Source organism: Phaenicophaeus curvirostris, chromosome 15, assembly GCF_032191515.1.
Source record: "Phaenicophaeus curvirostris isolate KB17595 chromosome 15, BPBGC_Pcur_1.0, whole genome shotgun sequence".
Lineage (NCBI taxonomy): Eukaryota > Metazoa > Chordata > Aves > Cuculiformes > Cuculidae > Phaenicophaeus > Phaenicophaeus curvirostris.
In genome coordinates, this window is record NC_091406.1 from 16646373 (window position 1) to 16673070 (window position 26698).

The window sequence follows — 26698 nt, forward strand, 5'->3', positions numbered from 1 at the left end:
CGTTTTCTTCTTTGTTTCTTGCCTTTGTAATCTACCCTGGGGCTCTGTGGTGTTAGCAGTCTTCCACTATATTTTTATTAAAAGTGAGAGGTTTTAATATATGGGGTTACAGATGAAGTAGCTGCTGACTCCTAATACAGTGACTTTATACTTCGGAATTGACAGAAGTTGAGAATAATTTTTTGAATTGTTAGGGAATTAGGATTTCAAGGAATAGGCAGCAGAAGAACATAGCAAATTAAAGAAAGGAATATTCCTTTTAAAAAAAAAAATAATTTCCTAGCAGACATAAGCTGAAATTGATTCTTTGAAGTCAGTCCTGGTGATGTGGAGATGTATACCAAGTAAGGATTTAAATCAGAAAATGCATGCTTGTTCAGATGTTTTAGGAGGGACAGAAGTGAACAGAAGCAAGGCAGACAATGCATTATATACTGCTTATGTGAACATATTTCTGAGCACGGTAGTTTCAATTTCCAGGGAACCTGAACAGCTCTTGCCTTGCATTCACTGTGTGAGACCTATGCTTCTCAAATTTCTCTTTCATCATGGAATTGATGCTCTAAAAACATTTTACAAGCTCGCCACAGTGTAGCGTATGTGTCTGAGAAAATTTCAAGCGACCAACTAATTAGAAAAGCATTATGTCAGTGTTTAATAGTGGTCAATTACCATAATGAGCGTCTAAAGAAAACAAAATCCTAGAAGAAACGTAGGCAAACAAAAAATGGCTGCTGAGTTAATGAACAAATTAGCTGTGATGATACCATGTAATTTGAGGGATCTTCCTGAAAATGTTTCTCTCTGTCATTAAGAGTTTTTCAGCTGATATCTTTGATGGATGCCCAGTTGCCGCAGTCCAGTAATGAAAAAGTAGAACTGGCAATTCTGTGGTTCTTGGATCAGTTCCGTAAGACATATGTGGGAGACCAGCTTCAGGACACCTCAAAGGTAAATATTTGCTGTAAACTACAACCTTGGAAATCAAAAAAGCGTGTGCAGAAGTTGACCTGCCAACATATCTTGCACCTGAAGTCTCTGGAGCTTGGCTGCTGGCTGGCTGGTGAGAGGAGAGAAAGAGATGGAGAACTTATTGAGGTGGTGTTAACTGAACAAGTGTCCTACTATGTATGCTTGGGAATTTTGGTGTGCGAGGAGTTAATGTTTTAACAGCTCTGTTCATTACACAATTTTAGGTTACTTTGCATTTCAATTTTTTATTTCAAACATTTAGCTGGGTCTGCTATATTGTGTTATATTTCACAGCTGGGTACACAAGATTTATACTTTTAATAGTTCCGTTCTTTTGACAGTTGCTCGTTTATGTGGTTTCCACTGTATTTCTCACATTACTTGGCTTTTCTGCATTTTAAATAGGGAAGAGGGAAAAGTAAGATGCATTCTTGAAGAAGCAGCAGTTAATTCACCTTAACTGTAGGGGACAGTCATAATACAGATGTTATAAAGAGAATGTTGGTAAGATGAGATCAATTGATCTTGAGAAGGACTGAAAGAATTCTGCTAGAGCCCCAAGCAAATCTTTAGCAAGAATTGTGACAGTGACTGAGATTTGGCTGTACTTGTGCAGTATTCTGTCCTTGCTTGCTGGTGAACCATCCCGATCTCAGGAATTCTTTTATCCCTTCAGGTTTGAACTGTACTTCAGCTTTATTGAATAGTTCCTCACTTAACATTAAAAATAAAGTTTTAAACTATACTGAATTAGCTTTTCATGAAAGCAGTGTGTTCTTTTCAGTTGTTGAAGCTGATTTTTTATATTTAAATATGGGACCCTCTCTAATGCCAAGAAACAGAAAGGAGTTAGTGAAAATGTACTCATGCTCCTGTTTTTTTCATTAGCAAAACCCCTTCTGATGGCAATTCAAAGGCAGCATGGTTGTACCGTAGTCGTCGTTCTGAAATTCAGATTATTTTTTCTTTGTATCTATTTTGAGGGGTTTGATTTCACCTTATGTTCTGACCGAGGTGTAGCTGTGATAAAGCTCTGTCAGTGCGTAGTGTGCTGTAACGGGTTGTTACAGGAGATTGCATAGCCAAGCTTTTTATATCAGCCCTTATAGGAAGCTGGATGAAGCGTTTGTGTGTGAAAACCTGCAGTGCATTATTTATACCTAATCACCTGGAGCACCGTTGTCAGTAGAAAAAAAAGACTGTAAAACTTGAACACTTGCCAGCTACACCAGAATTCAGTAGTTGTGAATTTATCCAGCTCAGCAATGTGTTTTGAATAACCATAAGACAGCCTCTGCGATTGCATTGTGTGTGGAAGGTTAAATGGTTAATTATTGGGGAAAAATGGTGGCTTATGTTTCCATTTACTTCATTGAGGAGCAATTTTAGCAGAAGGAATTAACTTTTACCAAAAGGACATCAGGGAAAACTGTAGGATGAATTTAGGAAAATGTGTTTGTGTGGGTTTTACCCCCACCCCAATAAGCAGACATTAATCAAACCGGTAATAGGGCATAATCCATATGCCACCTTTGCTTGTGATGCGTCTTGTATGTAATCAGGCTGGAAAAGGGGGAATTTTGCATGGCTTTCATGGCGCAAAACTCCTGGAGTGTTTCTAAATTCTAGCCCCAGTTTAGCAACTCCATAGTTCATTGCAAATGCATTTTTCAAAGTGCTTTTTTTTTTTTATGTTTTGATTACATTATCTACCAGCATAACTTAGTTTGCAGTCAAATTACACTTCCTTTTTTGTTTTGTTCTAGTAAGCCTGATACAACAGTGTCTCATTTGCATTGATAGGATCCCATGGTCCATATCACATTATTTTTCCAGATCTTATAGCAAAAGCTGTGTGTAAAGGCATCTGAGCTCCCGGTTTTGGTGGTTTATTTAAATTTTTAATAAAACAAAATGAGATGTTTGTATACATTTTACAGTTAAGAGAAAAACAGAAGGCAGCACTTGTGTGATTCTTCTGTTTTATCCTGCTGTAGCAGCAAGGATAGCAGCAGATGGCATTCTACCCTCACAGTTGTAAATCCTCTGGTACTGTGTCTTGCTGGCAGCTATCTACAAATATGCAATAAAAAGGCTCTCTCTTGGAAGCAGGAAAATCAGGCGTACATCAAATGACCAAGTTAATACAGTTTTATATAAATATTCAGGATTGCTTGAATTGTTTTATTATTTACAGAATGGATAATGGAAATTCTGCATGCTTCTGCCATGCTGAAATAATTTCTGAGAATGTTCCTCTGTTTGATCACATGCTCGCATACAGAAAACGGGTGACAATTAGAGAAGGTTGAACAGTCTAATGAAATTGTAAAAAGGTCTTCTATATAAATATATAAATTTTGTTCATTAATTAAGTCATATTCTTAAGTATGTGCATATAGTAATAGCAAACTTGTAACAGAAAAAGAGAATTGGCCAGGTAAAGTAATGTATTCTTATTAAACGGTCCACTGGGGCGTGCTGTCTAAGAAAGAACAGCAAAACCTTGGAGATCTTTTCCATGATATTTCTAATAGTACTAGAAGTATATTAATTTACAATACAAAAATAATACATCAAGATACTGTCTTTTGGATCACATAGACCTTTCAATGAATACATATATCACATTTCTGTTGAATGCGAGCCTGGATTCTCAGGTACTGTACAGCACTATTAAGATCTATTTGTCTATCAGTGCATACTTTTGTTTTAATGCTGATACGACTTAGCCTTCATAGAGTCATCTTTTTGTGGCATATTGCTGATGTGGATGCTGGCAGCGTGGTGGAGAATAAGTTGGCTGGAAGAGCACTGTGCTGCGCTTTACTGAAATCACAGTCTGCGCTTCTCTCTGTGGCAGCTCTGGCGTTATTGTCGTGTGCTGCTGCTGTAAGTGGTGTGGTATTGCACTGAAATCTGATTCTTGACATCAAACACATGTTATTTATTAGAGAAAACATTGCTATTTGAAATGAGACTTTTCCTTTGCAATATTCGTAACATATCAACAGCTACACAATGATTTATTTACATTTGCAAGTGACACCAGACTGGGAGGAAATGTGATCACACAGGATGGGATTTGAATTCAGAAGGATCTTTATAAGCTGGAGAAATAAGCTGAAAGTTTAAAGTGCCGGTGAAACACATGCTTAGGAATGAAAAATCCCACTTACAGCTACCTCTGGGAAATCTCGGAGCAGGCGTTGTTTCAGAAGATGCTGGGGAGAGTAGTGTGTTGCAAGCAGGGGTAACTCAAGGGTATGTGTTGGGTCTGCACACACGAAAAATAGATCTTTGTGGATATAGTAGTAGGAATATTCTATCAGGTGCTGGAATTTCTTACCCAGTTCTGAATATTTAGTTCTGACTGGGTTTCAGTGGGAATAACGTGTCCAGTTTTGGGCACCCTGCTTTTGAGAAAACTGGACAAATGGGAAAGTGCAACAGCACATATCAAATGCAGAAGATGCTGCTCTAGGTCAGTTTAGCAAATGGAATAGTGAGGTTGGACAAAAGTCAAGGCTATCAGGAGTCATTATAGAAAAGCTGGCGATCAGATGTTTTCATTGCCCTTCAAGGGAAAGACAGGATGCATTTGGCTTAATTTGTAGCAAGGAAGACTTAAGGAAAGCATTTTAACCAGGCCAATGAGGGAGTACTGGTGCATAGTGCCTGAGATGCTGTGGGGTCTTTTGGTTTATGTCCAGGTATGCTTAATCCTTTCTTCCATAAAGTGGAGAATAAACCAGAAGTCCTGCTGATCTAATCTCATGCTTTGTAGTAAGACTGTTATAATCTGTCATGGTTGTTGGCTGAAAAGCACGCTTAGGGGCAATGTGCCCTCTGATGTGTGTTGTGTTATGTTGCTCAGCCACTGATAAGGGATTTTCCTGTTGTTTCAGGACATTATTTTAGCCTGACATGTTTTAAGTAACTCTCTAGAGCCATTTAAAAAGGAAAAAGAGTACCAAGAGTGACAGGAATTACAGTGTCTTTGAACATGGAAAGTCAGCAGAGGAGACTGACTCCTTTTCCAGCTCAAAACAGGAGGAGTTCACTCCTCATTTATCCGTGCTAAAGAAGGTCGCTTTTTAGTTATCCAGCCACAGGTGTGCATTTCACCGGATAGCCTGCAGTTCAGGGAGACCTGTGACACCCTGCTCAGCTGTATAACTTCCCATAGCAAGTATGGAAAATAAGTTGGGGTGCTAAGGATGGGATTTAGCTGCCTTATTTTGTGTGAATTAGAGCAGAGCTGCCACTCAATGACCAGGTGCTTCCCAAGTTCTATGGAAGCGCTTACCTTGCTAGGGCTGGTAGACCAGATCCTGAGGTGTGCTCCCTGTGCTTGAACACTGTGTTGTTGCAGAGTGTATTCATTAACATAGGTAGTATGGTTCAGCAATTTGGTACTCGGGACACTGATTTAGGCTAAACTAGGATAAAAAGACCAGGCTTGTTGGCCGGGACCCTTTCCTTGCTTCCAGACACATCAGAGATTTGCCCAGGGGGAGGGGGGGAAAAGCACGAGGAGGGTTTTGTAGCCTTTCCTAGAGTGGTTCAGACTGCATCCATTCGAGCTCCCGCTGGGAGAGGCTGGATCGGCAGCTGAAGGTCTGGGCAGGCGTACTTGGCTCTCTGGCCATCTCTAATTGGTATGGAGATATTGCCAAGTGTAAACCAAACTGTAACCAGCTGGGTGAGTTTTACCCAATCATATTGCATAGGAAATTCAGTTCAGCTCAGATAATTACTAAAAATTCTTACATTAACTTAGAATTGTATCTGGTACTTGAAACAAGTGTCACACTGAGGCTCTTCATAATCTGGAGTCCTGACGCTTTTAAGTGTTCGCTTCTTTGTATCTGTACAGCGGTAACGATTTTATAAAAAAGATGAGTTTGATTAAAGAATTATTCTAATAGCGTGCTCTTGAAAAATGTATGCATATAGAAATAAGGTTTTTTTTTATCATTAGTTCCTTTGCATTGTGAGTTTTCTGGAAGAATATCTCTAGTTGTTAAATGTTTTGTGATAGAAATATTTAGTAGGTAATTACAGTGATTTTATGTGTAAGAAAGGAATTCCACTAAAGATATTAATGCAATTAATAAGTGTTAAGTAGGGGTTAGAATCAGAGTATAGAACTATCTATCATGTCACTTATTTACATTCTGGTCTTTTTGTGGCTTTCTAACCGAGATTAAGGATTTTGCCTTAATTTTACCCTTGCCATCTTTACTTTCTACAGCATGTGGCGCTATTTAGCTGGAGTTTTCCCTTCGATTTGCTGTTACCATTTCTAAACACAGAGGTCAAACCTGGAACCTATTCCTGTGTTAGTGTGCTGAAAACACCATCAGTAATAGCGAGTATTTGAGCTCTGCTCTCTAGCAGAGCCTGATGACAGATTATTTCTGGAGTTCTGTTTTCAGCTTTTTTATGCAGAGCAGTCTTCAAGGGATCCCACCCATAATCTTAACCAGAATAGTTTCGCTTGTAAGGTTGGTATATTAAAAAGAATTTGTTAGTTAAAGTGCATTTAGGTAAACTCTTTTGCTCCACTGTGAAGCAATTAATGATTCCCTGATGTGCTGTTTCTAATCAAACAGCAGTCCTGCATGCCTTCAGAGAAGGCTAGAGATAGTTTTAATCTCTACAAGCCGGCTCTCATTTGAGGGCTAGTTCCATAAGGGAAAATCACTGGCACCAAAGCGTGCCAACTAGCCTGGCTTCCTTTTTGCCACAGCCTTAAATAATAATGGTAGAGACCCAAGGTAGTAAAGCAGAAGTTAGAATTCTGACTCTTCTCTTGAAACAGCCCACCATACACATGAAGAGATAGAGCTGTCACCTTCTTTAGATGCTTCAGTTGAGTAACCTGGGGAATCCGATCTGGTTTTCAAGCTGGGGCAGGTGAGAATGAAGAACAAAGTACAAGTACAGATCAATATTTCATTAAAAGCCTTTACAAATACAGGTTGAAGCATGGTTGTAAAGTGGGATGCGGGATGCAAATGGGATTTCTTACTGTATCCTGCACATATTTTGTATATAATCTAAAGAAGTTACTGTATTAGCAGTTAGGATTGCATCTATATGTGTCTTTAAAGCTTTTAGATGATACATTTGGCATATGAGGTAGCACCTGCATTATGATAAAAAGTATCTGGAGGGCTTAGAATTTAGACTACAGAGTGTTTAGAGGGAAGGAAAAAATATAATTTTTTCACGCTATGTTGTTTGAAAGCAAAAATTGCACGTAACCAGGTATCATCTAACCACAGAACACGAGCTTGCCTATAACGTGTAATGTGCTTGCTTTTTGCTGACTTAGGTTGTGTTGGTATTTCTTCAGCATGCGTATATTTTTTTTTATTACTCTGCCTGCAGATACAGAAGCATTACCTAGCTAAGGAAAAAAAGAGAAAGAATTATGTAGTTATGCAGAATGTGGCTCCTTTTCACCCTGCACAGTGTAAGAACCAGAGATCTGCAGCAGTCCTGCTGGCTTTAGTGGGGATCTTGCAAGTGAAGGTGTTGATCTGTGTGCGCCTCAAAAGATTCTGGGTCCTAGCGTCTCCATGATTAATGATCTTTTAACACTTATGAATGATTATCATTTTCTGAGCTGTAAAATATATATACTGTTTTATTTCATTACGAGGAGGTGAAGATCACAACACTGACAGGTGCTGGAAATTAGCAGCCAGTTTTGAAATTGTTCTGTGCACTAGAAATTAGATCTCATTTTAATTCAGCTTTTCCAAACTGGTAAATGAGGTTAATGCCATACATATTCAGCTGATATGGATGAAGAAATTGATATAAAGTAGATCAACATAGCTACAGGGCTACTTTAATTTATAGGTAAAGAGGCAGTGATAAATGGAAGTAATGTAGTAGTGGTCACTAAACTCCTCAGCCATCAGGGATTCAATAGTGTTAGCTGCTCATTAAAGGCCTTGTTGGGGTACATCAAATAGAAATTTGAAAAGAAATAGCCAACTAACCCTTAATTATCAAAACATAGAAAATACTAATTATGCCTTAATTAGCTTTTCTTTTAATGTACTGAAATTGTTACTTTTTGTGTTGCACAAATGGATAGTTATATCAACAATAAATAGGTTGTTTTAATAACTTTCTTTTACCTCTGGGAAAACCACACTCCAATTTTTAATATGCAATAATGCTTCTCTCTAGCCTGTAGGAGATGAAAATTATTAAGTAGCTTTATTTTTTGAAGATTTTACAGCAGCTTTGGGAAGAATTATTTCACCATGCATCAATTATTTTTAATTGAACTGAATATTTTTCGGATTGCATGAAATGCCTCTCATTTAAGTTTAACATTTAGAGTTTGTTAAGGAAGCATCATAGGGAGAATTGGGTACAACTTACTTCTGTGGCATAGTCTAGGAAGAACAAAGAATAGTTGTTTCAGGAGGAAAATATTGTAACTGGTATTTTTCACTTCAGTGGGCCACATCTTATTTTCACTCTGTTTCGTAGCTACTGCACTGATCTCATCCCATCTCCTTGCAGTTCATATAGGAAAAGAAAGCAAGGATTGAGTTCAGTGGGGCTTGGTCCATCTAGTACTGATGAAAAGCTTCAGTAGCTGCTGCTGCAAAAGTCTTTTCCTTTTGAGGCAAAGCATAGCCTTCCCTCTGTTGGTGCATGAGCTGAAAAGGAATGTCACATGCAGAACTGGGTTTGTTTTATCAAACACAACAGGTATGTGTTTTTTCCAGATAAACGATGGGAGATGAGCACTGCATATTGCTGGTCATAAAAGCTTCCAAATTCATGTAACAGTCCACGCTGAATTAAATAGACTATAATTGCTAGTACAGAAGTCAAAATAAGAAGACGATACTGTGTTAGGCAATCCAAGTATTGCAGGATTTTTTCCAATCTGCAGAACTGATAAAAACACTGTGAGAAATCATATGAATGACTTCTTTTAAAACCTTTTCTCCTAGAGCTTTTTAGCTTTAAAATAGAGCAAGTAAGATAATACAGTTGTATACACAACTTCAGCAGTCGCAAGGTATCAGCTTAAATTTCAGAGAGATTTCAAGCATTTTGCATGCATTCAGCGTTCAGTACGGTCAGAATGCTGGGAAAGATAAGACCAAAGCGGACAAATACAGTTGTATTATTTGACAAGTTATTTCTGTGCATTTCAAGAGTCATAGAATACTAGCTTGGAAAGGACCTCAAGGATCATCTGGTCCAACCTTTCTTGGCAAAAGCATGGTCTAAGCAAGATGGCCCAGCACCATGTGCAGCTGAATCTTGAAAGTGCCCAATGTTACGGAATCCACCACTTCCCCAGGGAGATTGTTCCAATGGCTGATTGTTCTCATCTTGAAAAAATTTTCTCATGTCCAATCTGAATCTCCACAGGAATAACTTGTACCCGTTACCCCTTGCCTTTTCCACATGACTCCTTGTAAAAACAAAATCTCCATCTTCTTTGTAGCCACCCTTTAAATACTGTAACATAGTGATAGGGTCTCCCTTCACCCTACTTTTCTCAAGGCCTCTTTGTGGCCCCTCTCAGACCCTCTCCAGCCTGCCCACATCTTTTTTGTATACCGGCACCAATACTGAACATGGTATTCCAGGTGGGGCCTGACAGGTGCTGAGTAGAGTGGGATAATGGCTACATCTTAGTGGGTGATGCCCTTGGGGATGCAGCCCAGCATCCTGTTGGCTTTCTGGGCCTCAGCAGCGCACTGTTTGCTCATGTTGAGCTTGTTGCTCCCCAGGACCCCCAGGTCACTCTACATAGAGCAGCTCCTCCACTTCACATCCCAGCCTGTGCTCCACTCTCGCATTATTTTTTCCAGGTGCAATGCCTTACACTTGTCCTTGTTGAACTTCACAAGGCTCTTGTTCACCCACTCTTCCAGCTGGTCCAGGCCTTCTTGCCTGGTGGCTCTCCTTTCTGAAGTACCTACTTCTCCACTCAGTAAACTTCATCAGGGTACCCTTGATCCCATCACCCAGATCACTTAGGAAGATTCTGAACAGCACTGGGGCCAGTATGGATCCTTGGGGGACCCCGTTTGTGACTGGTTGCCAGTTTGAGATGGTGCTGTTGACCACCACCCTCTGGATGCGGCCTGTCAACCAGCTCCCAGCCAACTTGTCTAGACCAGAACGTATCTATGTCCCTAGGAGGAGATTATGGGAAACCACTATTAAAAGCCTTTTGGTCATAACTGTAAAGGAAAATGTTGTTTCCACAGCTTTAAAGAGCAAAAATGAAATGAGAACGTTTCCTATTCCTTGAACTAAATATCTGTTGTCCAGCATGGAGGCAACCACACCACTAGTCACATCTGTAGCTCTGGCTTTTAAATGTAGGATCTTTTTGTGGGATGGGAGTTGCCAGAGTGGCTTGTAGCAGCACAGTGTTCACAATTCATCAGGTCTCTTTTGAACAAAAGACTTGACAGTGTGTTTTTTTTATCGTAGTCCTCAAAAAAACATTGCTTCGTACATATGTGAATTACTTTGGTTCTTTTTGAGGCTCTGACTTGTCAGCTGATATTCCGGTTCCTAGCAAGTTGAAGAGTTACAGAAGATTTGCTCAATAAATGTTACTCAGGCAGAAATCCTTTCATGTTTTCTGTCCTGCTTCCTATCCAGCCAGGAACAGGAAGAACAGTCAGGAAATATTCCTGAACTAATATTTGAATTTATTTAATTGCCTAAAGATTGGATAAGCTAAATCAATTGTGCCATTGTTTATAAAAAATGTATGGTTATTTTTAATTCTGGATTGTGGCTTGCATTGACAACCTTTTTTCTTCATGTGAAAAACAATTGCATTTCCTTTGAAGAGATCTAATACTTTGAAGGATTCTTTACTTAGTGCAGAATTTTTTGAGTTTCTGCTTTTAAATTAGCACAACAACAAAACAGGACCATGTGGGGCAGAACTTGTGACATGTTAATTCGTGAGACAAGACAGCAATTCTTACTCACAGTGCCTTGGCAAACTTTAAATCATAACACACAAGGCCTGTTCTTTAACTACTTTTAGAAATTTCTTTATTGAATTTCTCTGTTACTTGGAAATTGTGTACTGCAACCAACCTATCAGGACATAAACAATAAGAATTTCACAGTCATCAAATGTGGATGTCCTCATTGGGTAGAATTGTTAAGTGTTCTTCATTTTCTGTCTCCTCAATTCTGTCATTTTTCACTTGGTGATTTTATGCAGGAAGCAGTGTTTTTACTCTTAGGCTATACGGCACTTTCTCTTCTGCATTTGCTTGGGGAATTTTTCTTCTGCTTTCTATTTTCCCAAATTTTGCATTACGTACTCTTATTCTTCCTCCATTTCTTGCAGTGCCATTTAAAAATCTTTAAATCCTTAAAATCTCCTTTTTTCTTTTTCTCAAGTGCAATATATTTGCTGTTGTCTTACCTACACCTTTATCTTACTGATATGTTACCTTTTGGCTCCTTGCTCATGACAACTAAAACCCCCGTGAATCTTTATATAGATTTTGTTTAATCATGTTTGCAATTAAAGCACTGGTTTATGTGCAGTGCTCTTTTATTTTAGAATTTTATAACACAAATCAGGCAATCTTAAAAATAAATCATTAGCGTCGTTCAGTTCTGCACTCGGCTGTAACTGAGCTTTATTTTGTAGCTGCTAATAAAGGCACATTATCATGTTCAGGCATTGCAATTATCATTGAAATGTGTATGTCCATTAACTGTAACATTAGGCTGAGGATATAATTACTGTCTAGAGCCAATATCTTTGTGAAGTTACATCTATGATGCTATTAAGCTATAAGCAATATTTGTAAACTAATATTTAAACATTTCAGAATTGATATTGTCACTTGCGGACTCAAAAACTAATCCTCCATCCGCTCTAAATTATTGACTTCGTAAATGTTTGGCAAATATCTTACTGGGTTATCTGATGTGAGTATAATTTGTGATTTGAGAGAGACTACTGTTTTTCTAATAGCAAGTGCCCAGAACAAACCAAACTGGTGGCGGGAGAAGAGAGAAGCTGTGATAACAGCAAAATGCTACTAAAACAGTGCTGTAGTGTGTTACAAGATGCTGCAAACAGGATTCATTTTATTATAGTAGAGTTATATTTCAGACAACTTAGTATAGCATTTTAACTCAAAAAAACACCTGTTGCATGCTAAGAAGAGAATAAGGAAAATACTTTCCTCACCATGTTACAAGTATCTTTTAAAGGGGAATACGACAGACTGAGTCTCCTCATGGATTTGCTTTCTAAAAATTTATAGTGTTTATGCTGACAGCAGAACCTGAAATTTCCTGTGAAGTCGGGTGGATAGTTCAAAACTAGGCTAAGTCACCTGTAAACGATTCCACACATATGGAGATGTTTTGATCTATAATAAAACGCACTTTTTTTCTTATTTTGATTTTATATGGAAAATAGGTGCAGTAGTAGTTGACCATTAAGTATTTGTATCAATTAATTTTCTGTTCTGTTCCTTTGGTACACGGGTGATAGTGGTTATTTTGTTTAGTTTGCTTAGTTGTCACAGATATTGAGATTTAGGGGATGCTGATGGTAGGCTAAATCTCAAAGAAAATCAATCTTTCAAGCAGTTTTCATCTGATTTTGAATACAAGTATATTTCAAATTCTTGTAGCAGAGAGGAGCTATTACATTGCTTAGTAACTTTTACCTGATATAGCCTAATATAGCTCCTTCTTCTGTTTTACAAAAGTAATTTCAAATTTTGCTTTCATGTGCATCCACTTTTTTACTTACTCGCCTCTGCTTTGTCTTTGGCTGGACTCAGTTGTAACGGCACTCCTTGTGTTTTCTGTCCATGTCACTAAATATGACTTCATTCTTACTCTATTGTTTGTATTTACTATATTGATTATGTTCTTTGTTTAATAATTCAGTTACTATTTCACCTCAAGAAAATGCTCTTCTCCACGCAACTTCTAACTGCTGGACCTTTCCTCTTGTTCTTTATAATCCATTCCAACATAGCAAGAAGGAATAAACAGCAGGTAGGGAATCTTGGGGAAAAAGGTCCCAGGCTATCTTGAGACCTACTCATCTGAGTATATTGGGTTTGTTGCTGTATGTTTGCCTCACATCCTCCTTATTTAAGGATTTTAATGAATTAATTTCCTAGACTTTGCAGTAAGTAAATTAACCATCAGAGTTCAGAGCAGAGTGAATAATTCTTTAATATTAGACTACGGCAATTTTTATGGCTCAAGTTAAACTTAATTATGAAGTTGCTTATTGCATATTTGTGTAATTCGGAGGGGAAAGATATGCAAAATAACACGATAAGTCCATCTGTCAAAAAGAACAAAACGGTAACATCCTAGGAGGTTAGGTTACTCTTCTTGACACTGGCTGAAATATTTATTGTTCAGCTTAGGTGCTGTGTTCATGGTCTGTGCTGGTCAGCAGTCCTAAAAGGCTTTTTGTTTGATTTTGGCTGATCAGCTGTTTAGCATCTCCTTCAAAATTAGCTATGAACTTAATTCAGTTTCCAGCTACTGCTATATTGTTAAAACAGTCCTTTAAAAGGTGATCCTCCAGCTTTTCTTCTAGTCTAGTGTTGTTCTTGTAGTTTTATAGGAGGAATATGCATTTGTATAGCAGTGCTCTTAAGTAGGAATTGTTCTAGAGCACTGAGCGAAGTTCATTTTAAAGATCCATTGTTTTCTTGAGAAAATATTTCACCCTGGCAATAATCATTCCAAGTAGCTTTATGCACTGACATTTTCTATTTTTATGTGTGAAACAGAAGTGATAAGAGTAGGTAAAGTACAAAATTCCACTGTTTGTGACCTCAAGGTCAGTTGGTTTTGACCTTACAGAATACGGTGCAGTTTCTGACAGGTGTTAAACATTGCACATGAACTGTCGATCTCTTGAAGTATTTCCTACTTATTTTGTTATTGCAGTATAGTCCCAAATTGCAAAGAACCTTCTGTTTCTCCTTTTACCTTTTTCTCTTGTATCACTACTGCTACCTTTGTTAATTAAACAGAATTGCATAGTTTGCAATCCTATTGTGATGGTTTATTAATATTTTTCACACATTTTTGTACTTATTAAAAGTACTTGAATTATCAATGTTGATCTGATCCTTTAAAAATGAAGAAGACTTTTTCAGAGCAACATGTACAGAAAACCTTGTCTCCTTTCATTGTCTCTGTCGTCACCTAACAGCCCTGTCTAACCAGCAATACATCACTTCCACTCAAGAAGAGAGAAAGTCAATGGAGCTGAATTGCTAAGGACCATTTCCTGCAGAGCAGCAGCAGTCATACACATGATTTGGTATAAGAAACCTTTTAGGGCTTGAGATATAAATGAGGCTTCAGCTACTTCCTCTATTTTGCAGTTCCTTTGATCTGGAAACCTTCCAGGTTGGTGAAGTCATCAGATTTCTGAATCAAGTTTTTTTTTATTCGGACTGCCCTCAGCTTCCCATGCCTTATGTAAACGGCCTGAGACGCTTTCTGAGATTATCACAGTAAAGAGAGCATCTGCATCATTGTAAAATGCTTCATGATGAATTGAGTGAAAGGCTTCCCCTGGGACAGATGAGATGTCCTACCTATGCATCTATATGAAAATATCTTTACCAAGAGAGGTTTGCACAGAAATCTCTGCAGAAACTGCATTTTGCTCAGCCAAGGAAAGAGCTTCCAGCACGCACTCCCGTTCCTGTTTGTGTGTTACTTTGTGGCTTATCCTAACATTCTGATACTGCCAATACTCCGTTTTCCCCCTGTTCTCAGCAATGTACGGATGTACTCTAGTGAACTAAGATCTTCCAGTCAAAGCTGGACTTAGTGAAATTTGTTTGCAAATAGAGAAGTATGAGTTGAACTGTGAGGTGTTTCTTGATGCCTCTGCTGCTGACGTCAGGGGTTTTAACTTGCTCCTGCCGTCTTCCATTAATGTGAATATGGACAGTCCAGTTTTTTTCTGTCATTCATTATCTCCGTATCTTGTTTATACTACCACTAATGTCAAACAAATCAAACTTCAGACATGATGAGGTTCATAATTTACATTTACGTTTCCGAATGCTTGCAGCAGCATTGCTTACTGATGACTAGCAGGTCAGCTGGGGCCTTTCAGTCTTGAGGACTTGCTAGTCCTCAGCTGTAAGGTGGGTATTTGCTTCGCTTTTGATGTTATTCAGTGCACTCTTTCCACTTTAAAATTTTCCCCAATATTGAAAATGGTTTTGTGCTGGTCTGCACGACTGCATTAGACAGTCTTATGCTTTAAGTTGGTTGAAGAGCTCTAAGGACAATGAAGAAATGAGAGCTGTTAATGTCTAATAGGAATAGGAGACAATAAACAGACTTGTTTACTAGTTGATGATAAGACGATGAGTAATTCGGGGTGAGGAGGAGGCATTTCCCATTCTCAGTTGAGATTTAACGGTATGTCCTTGAGCTGGAGAATCTCTGTGACAGAAAGGTTTAACCTCATTTTAATTTTTCTGGCTACTGCTTTTAGTCCCTCGTTTGATTAGATGGTGAACACATTAAATCCCTAAAACACGCTTTTCTGAGAGAATGGACTTGTTGGGCTAAGACCACATGAAACCAGCAGTTCAAATTGTCTATCCGAATGTCAATTAAGTGCCGTTTCCTTCAGTACCCTAGTGGGATTTTTCATTTCAGTCTGTTGCTTTGATGATTTGTTTCTTAGTTACTATTTTAAGCTTTACTTTTTCTGTGGTAAGGCAAAGGAGTTCAGAAACAATTTCTTCTGTTCCCATCATTAAAGGTAATCAATGAAACGGAGAAGAGAAAAGAAAAGTGGAGATCGATGCAGGGAAATTGTCAGTGACTTTTATGGATATCTGAATTTTGATTGGGTATTTTAAACCTATTTTTCTCTTCCTTTTTAGAGTTATTCTTGCTTCAGTGCTCATTGCACATATTAACTGTGCTTGAACAGCAGAGTCATTCACCAAAAACTCGGATAGGGTTGGGATTTGGTTGAGGTTTTTTTTCCAGTTTTAACTATCATAAATGTAGGGGGTGAGAGGAAAATGTTGAGTCATTAAGTCAGTTTTTATTCTTTGTGATGAGGTAATTTTCAGTGTAGAAAATGTGTAATTATTCACTATAACAGAACTGTTCCTTTTTAATAAGATGCTTAAGTATGTATGCAGAAGTAATCTTTCCTTCAGCAAATACATTTCCTTAAAAATAGGTGGGAAGAATTTTAGCAATTTTGAGAAATTTGGACATCGTTCTCTGAGTTATTATTTAAGAACTTATTTTCAATTCAATCTGCCTATTGAGTTTAGAAACTAAGGCAACCAGCATTATCTGGAGTTTCTATATTAGAGCTCTTTTTATGAAAATTTAAAAGAAAGATTGCGTGTCCTTTAAATTTTGGAGCAAAAAATAAAGACAAAACTTTACGTGATTTAGTGACTGAAAGACCAACACAATTTAATGGAGTTTTTTCAGCCCAGCAGCACACTGAAACTGTTCAGAAATGGGTTGGTAAAGCTGGACAGGACTCATTGCACTAAATACCTGGATCATTGCACTTTGAATCGTATTTTATTGTACCATTAGGAAAAGCAGTAAAGTTTTCTCAGATGAACCAGATCTTTTTGTTGTCTTAATGTTTAAGAAATTACAAGTTTACCTGGGAAAATATATAAAAAATAATACATATGGAGACCTTTTCCTTTGATGTCATTGGCTCACAATCAGAAGAACATGCAAGACATGGCATTAGAGGCTGCACATGTCTGATTTTTCTTTGCAGGAGGAGGAAGATTAACCTATTTTTAATTTCCATTTTTGCATTGCAAGGAAGATTGGCATCTTTCTGCATGGTCTTGTGGCAAAGCATCCTACTTTGGGTCATTCCCCTCCTTAGGGAGGGACCCACTAGCAGTTGTGTTTCCTTCTACCTATCTAAAAGATATCTCTTATCTTTCCTTGCAGGTGCTGGTATTAGTGTGTTACTGTATGTAGCTTTTTGAATTGGAAGGAGATTTATTAACTTACCATCCTTCAAATTATTGTAAATTATGATCACTGGAAATTAAAATGTGGTGAGGTGAGAATGGCAGTTGCTTTTCTGGATTCTCTCCTAACACTAATGATTTCATTCTTTTCATGCTAATCAGGAATTTCTGAACGCAGTAAAGTCATTTACTCTGTATCAATCTCTTTTGAAATTCATAGATAGGTGATAAATGCTGCTTATTTCCTCTGCATTATCAGCTTTTAGAGATGTTGCTATTGAAAGTATGGAGATCGTCTTCATCGTGTGAGGGAATTGTTCTACATAGGCTTTGCCGCTAACTGGAGTTTATGCAGCACTTCTGTGTAAGTGATTTCTGAGTGTCATGGTACTATTCCTGAATTTAGTATAGTATTGGGACTACTTTGTAAAGCTGCCAGTACCCTTTGAAGCTAAGGAGGCGTTCTCCTAAACAACCGGGATTTAAATGAAGTTCATAGTTTGCAAGTAGATATCTAGAATCAGAGAGACTCTTGGTGGTTCATACCTGTTAGCAGCTGTGGTAATCCTTTTAAAGACAGAGAGTTTTAATTGGGCATTTTTGTAATCCACCATTTTCTTTACAGATAAAAAAATAAACAGCATCTATTGGGAAGGCGATCGAATGTCTTACAGCTAGAAAGTCAGCAGAGGGAGCACAAGTTAACAAACACAATTGTTTTCAGTGTGATAAACTGGTAGTGGGAATGGTTCTGATGAACAAGCGGTGAATAATCAAATACTTGTTTGTTTTGTGTTCTATAAAGATTTAATCACAGTAACACTTTCATACTACCAAGCCGAATGCACTTAGATGGCAAAATATGTCATGTTATTTCTTGAAGTATATAGAACTGTCAAGTAGAACTGGGTGTTAGTAGGGTCGTTTCTATTGCAAACCTTGGATTACTCTTAGCAGTTGGTTACAAGGAGTTCAGATTTGTTCTATTTTGCCTTTTGCTTTCTTCATTTGCCAGTAGGCAAGTACTTTCTGCAAATACATACAAGAGGGTAGAGGCTGCTTGCTCTTAAGTGTCTTCAGCTGCAGGTTGGAGGCATTAAGCCCCCTGCTTGCCTTGACACTGCTTTCGCCCAAAACATGTGACAGAATACCTTGGAGAAAGCATGTTTCATTTTTAAGCATGCTTAACCTTAATAGTTATGACAAGTTTTTAAAAATCTGTGCATTTGAAACAGCATAAATAATTTATGGATGTTTCATTAAAAAAAGAACAAACTATCTGTAAGATCATTAGATACTTACTTGGCTTAGATCATCAAAGTTTAGATCACCTAAAATAGTACGTTGTTTGGGTCGTAATATGCTGCTTGAAAAAAAAAATACCCTGTGATTTAGTTTTGATTCTGACAATGCTCAAAAGGATTTGTTATGTCTTACAGACCTTTCTGCAAACTACTAATGGGATGAACACAATATATCACTTTTATAATAGTGAGCTATTAAAGGCAAACATAAAGCAGTCTGAAGCCCATAAGTGCTGCCAACAGCTCCTGCTTTAATGAATTCCCTTTTAGATGTCCATTAAATGCTCATGGCAAATGTACTCATAATGGAAATGGCAAATCTAAATGGGTAGATATGAATAATCCATGGAGTTTAAATTCTGTTTATGATCATCTTCACATTTAGTTTTCAAGACAACGCAGTTTAGTTTTCATTACAGTTTGGAATAAAGAGGACAGGGAGTAATTGATTGCTTCAAGCAGATTAAAATCAATGGGTTGCTTTTCAAAGAACCTACTCAATGCAGTAATTTCAACTTTAAACATTGATTTAGGAAACTCAACACAAAATGTTTTGTGCCGTGTGAACTTTTATGTGGAAAGACTAATACTAATTTTATTTCTATATATCTGTATATAGGAATATATAGGGGTTGTTATCAGTATGTGCATGAGTAAATAGTGATCTATATTAAGCCATTTTGATATCATTGGACTCATATAATGAATCAATGAGGTTCCCGTCATCATTGTGATACTGTTTGTAACCCATTAGCACACAGAAATTACAGCCTATCATACATCATTACTGTGATTGAAGCTTTATTACCATATTCTCAAATTGCTTGCTTGCCATAAAACTAAATAGACACCAGACAACTATAGGTAGACGATAGACTGTGCATTATTGTCCTGGAATAATGAAGGATTATTGTAGCGTAATGGGGCACAACTTATGAGGAAAATAAACTTGGCAGCAAAGGAGAACTTGAGTGTTTTTAATGTTTGTTTGTTACTACTTTAAAGGTCAAATATATTTGTTATGATCAAGTTACTGTTTCTTTATTTCATGAATCATACCCTTTTCATATTTCCAATAGGCCTTCTTTTCTATTTAAGCTTTTAAAACCTGAGAACTGTGCTGAAACGTTCAACTCCAGAGACAGCTTTGAAGCAGTGACGTGGTTGGGTGGGTAATACAGCATCCATAGTGATGTGTTAGATTGTATTGTGCTGAAAGGAAACATAAGAAAAACTGCAACAACAGATATAGGCTGTTAAAAAGGGATTAAGTTCTCCAAACAGACAGATGCAAAGTTTACATTAGAAATATCAGGAACCAGAGTGAAAGAATTCGTGTTATCTTGGTCTTAAAAGAGGAGAAAACACACGTGATTTGTACTTTGTGAGTCTGTAACAATCTCTCATGGTAGAACTGTGGGCTTTGATGTAGAACATTAGGACTCTCGGGATATGCTCAAGGTGTTACTTTCTCCAGCCAAAAGGGAAAGTAAAGTGAATATTGACCCATAGGTCTAAACCCACTGTTAATCCTTAAGAGCCAGTGGAGACAGAACTGCAGCTCCAAAAGCAGGTTTGTGTTGTTCCCTGGAGATACCTCAAGCCCACTCATGTCCTCACTCATGTCTTCCACATTGTTGCTCACGCCTTCCTCTCTCCTCTTGTGCACACTCGGTTTTTCTCCTGCTCCTTTCACGATAATTCCAACTTTGATACATCTCTTAGGTGTGTTTGAAGTGACATTTGATGTAAGTCATTCATAATCCTAGGGAGGTCTCTTCAGTGTAGACTTCAAGCTATTCCATTACAGGAGTTATTCTGACTAGGCCAGGTAGGCACTGTGTGGCTGAAGAGTAATGGAAACATTCAGAGTTTCTGAACTGGTTCCAGATTATTACAATGGTAAATTACTTGTGTTTCAGTAGGACCTACAGGTTCTGGTAGTGTTCCAGCACTGAACTCTTAGTGTACACTTTAAGAAGGGATGTAGAAACGTGCTTTGCATAAACAGTGGATGTTATCAGCCATAGTGAAAATATAATTATTATTTCTCAGAGCTTGTAGGCAAGCACACAGTGAAAGACAGCAGATCCTTAAGACAAACAGAAAGTCAAATAAGGATGTGACTGTGTACTCTTGTACAGTCTGGAGTGGGATTCCATGTCTAGGAGTATGATCTTGTTACAAGACACAAGTGATTTGCTGCTGAGTGATGATGAATCTTTATGTTTTCACTGCTGTAGCTTGGCTGGGATCTCAGGGACTCAGTTGTGTGCTCCCGGCTCTTGTTTTTATTCTCAAGTAGCAATAGGTATGTTGATTCTGCTAACTGTTATTAAAATCAGACATCTGATGTAGTTCTTTTGGAGGAATCCTCTAAATATAGGCATAAAATTCTCTTCACTGGCAGTACTAACGCTCGCTATCATACAAAAGTGTTATTATCATCTGTCCCATTAGCTATGCAGAACTGACTTGGGAGACAGAGAGAATCAAGCAAAGGTAATTTTTAAAAACTATACTGCTAGTATCAGATAAATATATAGCATGTGTGAGAAAATAAATGTGTAATTATTTCCATTTTTCTTGCATTTCATGTTGTACTTTAAAAATAGTCGTAACGTTTTGGTCAGCGTTTATGAACGCATTGACTTCTTTTCATACAGCTTTCTTTGTATGAAGACTACAGAACAAAATAAGTGACATATTTAAATATTAATAGAATTTCTTATGTAAATATTTAACCATTTTAAAGTGTACTCCAATTAGCTTCACCAACAGCATAATTGAGCAGAAAACCAATGGCCAGTTAGTAAGTATATAAGGTACTACGGTGGAATATATCGTTACTCAGACCTTTCTCACCACACACAGCTGCATAATTTCTCGTTCTAATTAAATATATTTCTGATACTAGCATTTTCAGTCCTGCAGCTTTTCTAACAGTCAAGCTTAGGTAGGTACATTTTGGAAATAAATCACAGAATCACAGAATAACCAGGTTGGACGAGACCCACCGGATCATCGAGTCCAACTCGTAAACGAGATTTCTTAAGGCTTTCAGCTAAATTTCTTTAAATAAAATAAGACTTCACCTGCCAATCCTTATCTGCGACTCATGGCCCATTTTTATTAAAAGTTAGAATTAACAAGTGTGAATAAGACTTTGACTTCTGGCCGTGAAACACTCAGGGAAGCTTCTTTTCATTTGTTGCCATGAGATTTCAAAGATCGGTTCTGAAAGAGAAAGAGACATAAAAGTCTGTTATGGTGACAAGAAGGTGTTGACACCCTTCAGCGACATAACATCCTCCTTCAGATCTCCACACCCTTCTAAAATTGTGCTATAGTCTATAGCATCTTTCATCAGTATTCAGTTCCTCCCTTCTAGACATTTTAGAACATCACACCAAAATTTCTCATTTTAGGAAGACAGAACCATGTTGCTTCTAGAAGTTATGAGTAGCTGAAATTTTTGCATGGGCAAGGATTGTAAGTGTTTGGATGCCGAGGTGTTGAGAGAGCAGACATGGTAATCTCCATGCCGAGCTTGCTGAGCAAAGTAACAGACTGCTAAAATTCTCAGAGGCTGTCAAAATGAAGCCTTGTCCATATATCCCAATGCTTTCTTTCAAAGATAAATCTACATTTGTGTCAACACAGAAAAGTTTCTTTGTTCTTCTCATCTGCTGAGCAGCTACATGGAGCTTTCCGTAACATAAATATGAATCTGTGTGTTATTACTTGGTTTTTCTCACTGCGCAAATATCCTTATGAATTATTATTCAAAGCAAAAAGAAGAATTACTTACTAGTAAAAGGAAACTTTGAGATGCATAGTCCAAATACACATTTGTTTCCTGTCTGTCTTCCCTTTCGAGGCTCACTTATCTCACGCTCAGTGAAATGATGCTGGACACACTTTGAATTAAATAGTCTTGTCATGCATGTAACGGTCAGGGCTTCAGTTTGACCTTGTAGATACAATATGTTTACCAAAGGGAAAAGGAGCTATCCTTAAGGAATAGACTGTATTTACAGCTTCAGTAAGATGCAGAGGTGGATCTTATGCTGCAGGGAGTTCTGGGTACTGGGAAGTGGTCTGATTTGACTAAAAAGTTGATTTTATGCTTGAAATGCATGTATGGTAGAAACAGGACCTGTTGGAAGGGGAATCGACGTCACAGCTCCAGAAATCACACTTAATGCAGTTTGACAGTGCAGTTTCGTGGTTCATTTAAGTTGATATAAAACCACTTCACTGCTGAAAAGGTATTTCCACCCTTTTTCTGTCTTGCTTGTATTGTTATTGCTGTTTGTGTATGTGGTTACTGCTGTTCCTTCTTTTTAGGATTGGCTTTTGGTATTGGCTGCATAATTGCCAGTGTCCGTGCAAGAAAGCAGGCGGGAGCTATCATAGATGTGACTGTCTCACTGGCAGTCAGTCTTGTGAAAAAAAAGTGCTGAATAATGATTATTCTTTACTTTTATATATGTTGTCCTCACACATGCACATGCCAGGAGGGAATCTTTAAAATACATTCACTCATTTTATAACTTCCGTTTCTATGTTAACTACAGGTTTCCAGTTAAAGCAACAGTTGTAACTTGGGAATTTTATTAGGAGAATTTACACAGTCCTCCCTTTTGAATGCATGACGGCTCAGCAGGTATTGCCACTAAAAAAATTTATGGAGATGCCTGTTTCCCATAGTGTTCAACAGCGTGAGGACTTTTATATATATATGAAAGTGAAAACTTTTAAGTACGTGAGGAGTCCTGTTGAGGTCTGTAAAACAGCACATTTACTGCACGTTAATGTGCTGTTATATACCTGAAAATTCAAGTTTCAGAACATAAAATAATAGTAGTATTTAATATTTCTGCATGATAGCTTTTGGGCTTCTTAATAGGTGCCAGTGAAACCATCAGCATGGAGTACACAATCACTGTCAGGCAGCGAGTAACTTGATGTGAAATCAGTTTTGCGAGGGTTTTTGGAAGTACGTACTTTTTGATAAAGTACATTTGACCTTTCTTTTGCTTCCATTTGGTATAAATTCACAGTGTCGTTTCAGTTCTTAAAGAAATAGAGACATTGTCTGTAAACCACGTTATTCCATGCTGGTCCAAATAGAAGGAGGTAAGGATAGGGTAGGAAATGATGGCTGGTTTGTATTTTATAGAGGTTTGACCGCAAACGTATATTGAAGATTTTTTTTTTTAACTAGGATACATGCAATAAAACATTCCACATTAAGAAATGGTCACAAGATATTGCTGACATGGAGTCTACATATAAAACCATGTCTGCTTCTTAAGAATAGAAAGTGCAAAACCTGGAAACCCAGAGGAGATCTTTTGCGGAGGTTCACATGAATACCCCTTTCCTTTATTCACTGCTAGGCAGATTTTACTGTTCCGCTGCTGGCAGACAGTGTGTGCTCTGTTTTCATTGTGTGGATGCTCAGGGCTCTTATAGTGAGCTGCAGTGCTTTTTCCTTTGCAGCCATAAACCTCCTTACAGCCCTCCTCATTGCAAAAGCAACTTCCTGATCTCAAGGAAAAACACTTGGATGATGTTCTAATATATTGATAGGACTTTGCCTAATTCCATTATCTCTTTAATGGGCGTTAGTTTTGATAGACCTTTCCCATTGTTCTCTGGTCTGTTCTTCGTCTATTGGTTAGCTCTGCTGTAAATGAGTCAGTACCTTATTTGTTCAAAGAGAGATGTCTGTTGAGAGGTTTGAATATTCTGGGAGTAATCATTGTTAGGCAATATTCTTTTCTGGAGTTTGACAGCTGTAATTATAAACGTCTCAGAAATTGTTTTAATAGATGTGATTCCTAATACTGAGCATCTTCCTATTTGGTGTGGAGAATCTATTGCAGTTAACACTTAGGCAATTCTTTCATATAGTTGCAGAGTCTCTAACTTTATGTTGTGGTAATAGCATTTTTACATAGTAACACCTTTTGGCTTATAGGGAAGCCATTTATTTACATTAAACCTCATCATGCATGTTAGATAATATTCTTATATATGTGTTTTCATTTAGTCAGCTAGTGGAAATCAGTAACTTGATTCTTAGAAATTGTTTGGTTTTTTTGGTATTAATTTAAATTATTTTGGTTTAAAATATTTTTAAACCATTTCATTTGGAAGTATCACTCAGGTTTTGACTATTAGATTTAACACATGATTGCATTTGGTTTGCTCATCAGAAGTGGAGAACATTTAATATTTATTCATAACAAAAGTATTAGAGAAGCTGTCAATAAATTTTCTGTCATAATTGAATCATAGGATATCTAAATTGTTGATAATATGATCTGCTTGTTAAACAAAAGTGTCTGGAGAAAATGATGGATTAATTGACTGATGGCTAAGGTTTCTCTCAAATATAATGGTTTACCCAGTTTGATTTGATTTGTGTAAAATAACTTTCTCTAATAAACAATTTGCTCAGAGGCAATAGAAGAAATGAATGGTTATCAAACCAAACTTAATTAGTCTATCCTAGATTGATATTACTTGGGGAGTCTTCGCTTTAATTGTGGACGGCTGAATACAAAGAGTTTGGTTCATTATATTTTTCCTGTATAAATGCTATTGTGTAACTACCTATGGAATATAACGTGAATTCATTTTAATAAATGCTTGTAAAGTGAATTAGCTAATTATGCCAGGCTAAAAATGATTCCTTTAATTATTTTAGATATTTAACTAGTACTTCAATTTTATTATTGTTAGTCTGTAAACGTAATTTGTATTAGGTCTGCCAAACTAATTAGAATATATAACTTAAACAGTTTCAACAGTTTTCTAATGCTCATAATGGCCTCTTCTCTGAAAAACACATTTCCATTTTCATAGTATTCAAATTTTAAGGAATTATCACTATAGAAAGATTTTTGAAGTGTGAGATAGAAAACTTTTTTCTGAAAAATACAATTTCAGAAGAGTTGATGTGATTCAAGGCTCTTGAATGTCAAGTGAAGGAAAAAATCACTCTTTTCCTCAGAGACTGGGTTAAACTAAACACAACTCATTGAGTAATATAATTCCCGGTGGTTCCAGGTCGGTAGATTATCCATGTGCAATATAAAGCACAAATACAGCTCAATTCCACTGTTTTCAAAGGTTAAGCACGTGCTGAATTGCAGTAGTAGATCAAATTCTTTGCATTAAAACTAAGAAGAGTTTCTAAACTAAGAAAGACTTCTAGTTAATTTAGTCTTAAATGATTTCCTCTTTCTTTAAAAGAAAGGCATTTTCAAAACATCTGTAGAAGGTTTACAAGACTTCAATATAAAATGTACATGAGAGGGCTGTTTGAAGCAGAGTAAGCGTGGAAAGCAAAACATTATTAGGGAAGAGTAATTTAGGTGTTCTTAATTCTATTCCTTCATGACTAATCTTGGGCTTATAAGAGCGAGAGTTAATCTGTTTTATTGTTTTTTCTCGCACATGAAGTTTTCACGCTGACAGCCTGTTACCTTAGCTTTCTTTATACACTGTAAGAAGCTCAGGTTTACAGATCTATGAAAGTCCAGTGAAGTAATAAGGATGGTCTTTTTTGGTTTGTCTGCATACAGTCAGTGCTTGTAGGTTTGTGTTCTGACTTTGAGACGTAAAGATTTACATTTATGGATTTCTGCTGTGAAGGTGACTGTCCTGTCTCAGATGTTTGAGTGGCAGAAAACCACCATGAAACAGTGAGTTAGACGTAGCGAAAGAGCAGGAGGATTATCAATTAGCATATTCTCATGGATTCTTTCTGTTCTGTGGCTGCTTGACTTTTGTCTCCTGATTGCCTGCCCATCTAAGAAGAGCTGTTAGCAGATGTATGTATACTCATCACTCTTACAACTCACTGTGAGCCTCAAAGAGGATTTTGAGAGCAAGATATTTGGAATTGAATAGTCTTCCAGATACTGTATATTGGTGAAGATAAACCTGAAACTAAAGTCTAGCAAGTCCTTGGGCTCAACTTATGTATCGCGCTGTATCAGTTAAATCTCATTAAAGTCACCTCACGTTGAGGATTAGTCAGCATTTTCAGCGTTTTCGGAGCTCCTGTAGAAAGCATGTCTCCTGCTCCTGATGGAAGGAGAACTTAACACACCCCAGGAACTATGGTAATTCTGTGCTACTTTTGGAGGTCAAGGACTAAATCTTGCTCTTCTGCTCAGATGAACAGAATTTCTTCCTCTGGCTTTGGAAAAAAAATTCACCGTTACATGTTTTAGATTTGGGGTTGGTTTGATTTCTTTATAACATCGACATCCAGGATCTGCTGATGAAGAAGCACTGAGTTTTATTCCTTGTACTCACAAGGATATGTCCTGTGGTGACTCAGCAATGCAGTGGAGAGACCATACA

At 37.4% G+C, this 26698-nt stretch overlaps 1 protein-coding gene across 1 annotated transcript in view; it reads left to right on the forward strand.

Moving 5' to 3' along the window:
- RANBP17 (RAN binding protein 17) overlaps positions 1-26698 on the forward strand; it is a 158598-nt gene that overhangs the window by 24565 nt on the left and 107335 nt on the right. The window contains exon 14 of the mRNA XM_069869431.1: positions 816-951. Coding sequence (XP_069725532.1) covers positions 816-951 — 136 coding nt within the window. The remainder of the gene's footprint in view (positions 1-815; positions 952-26698) is intronic.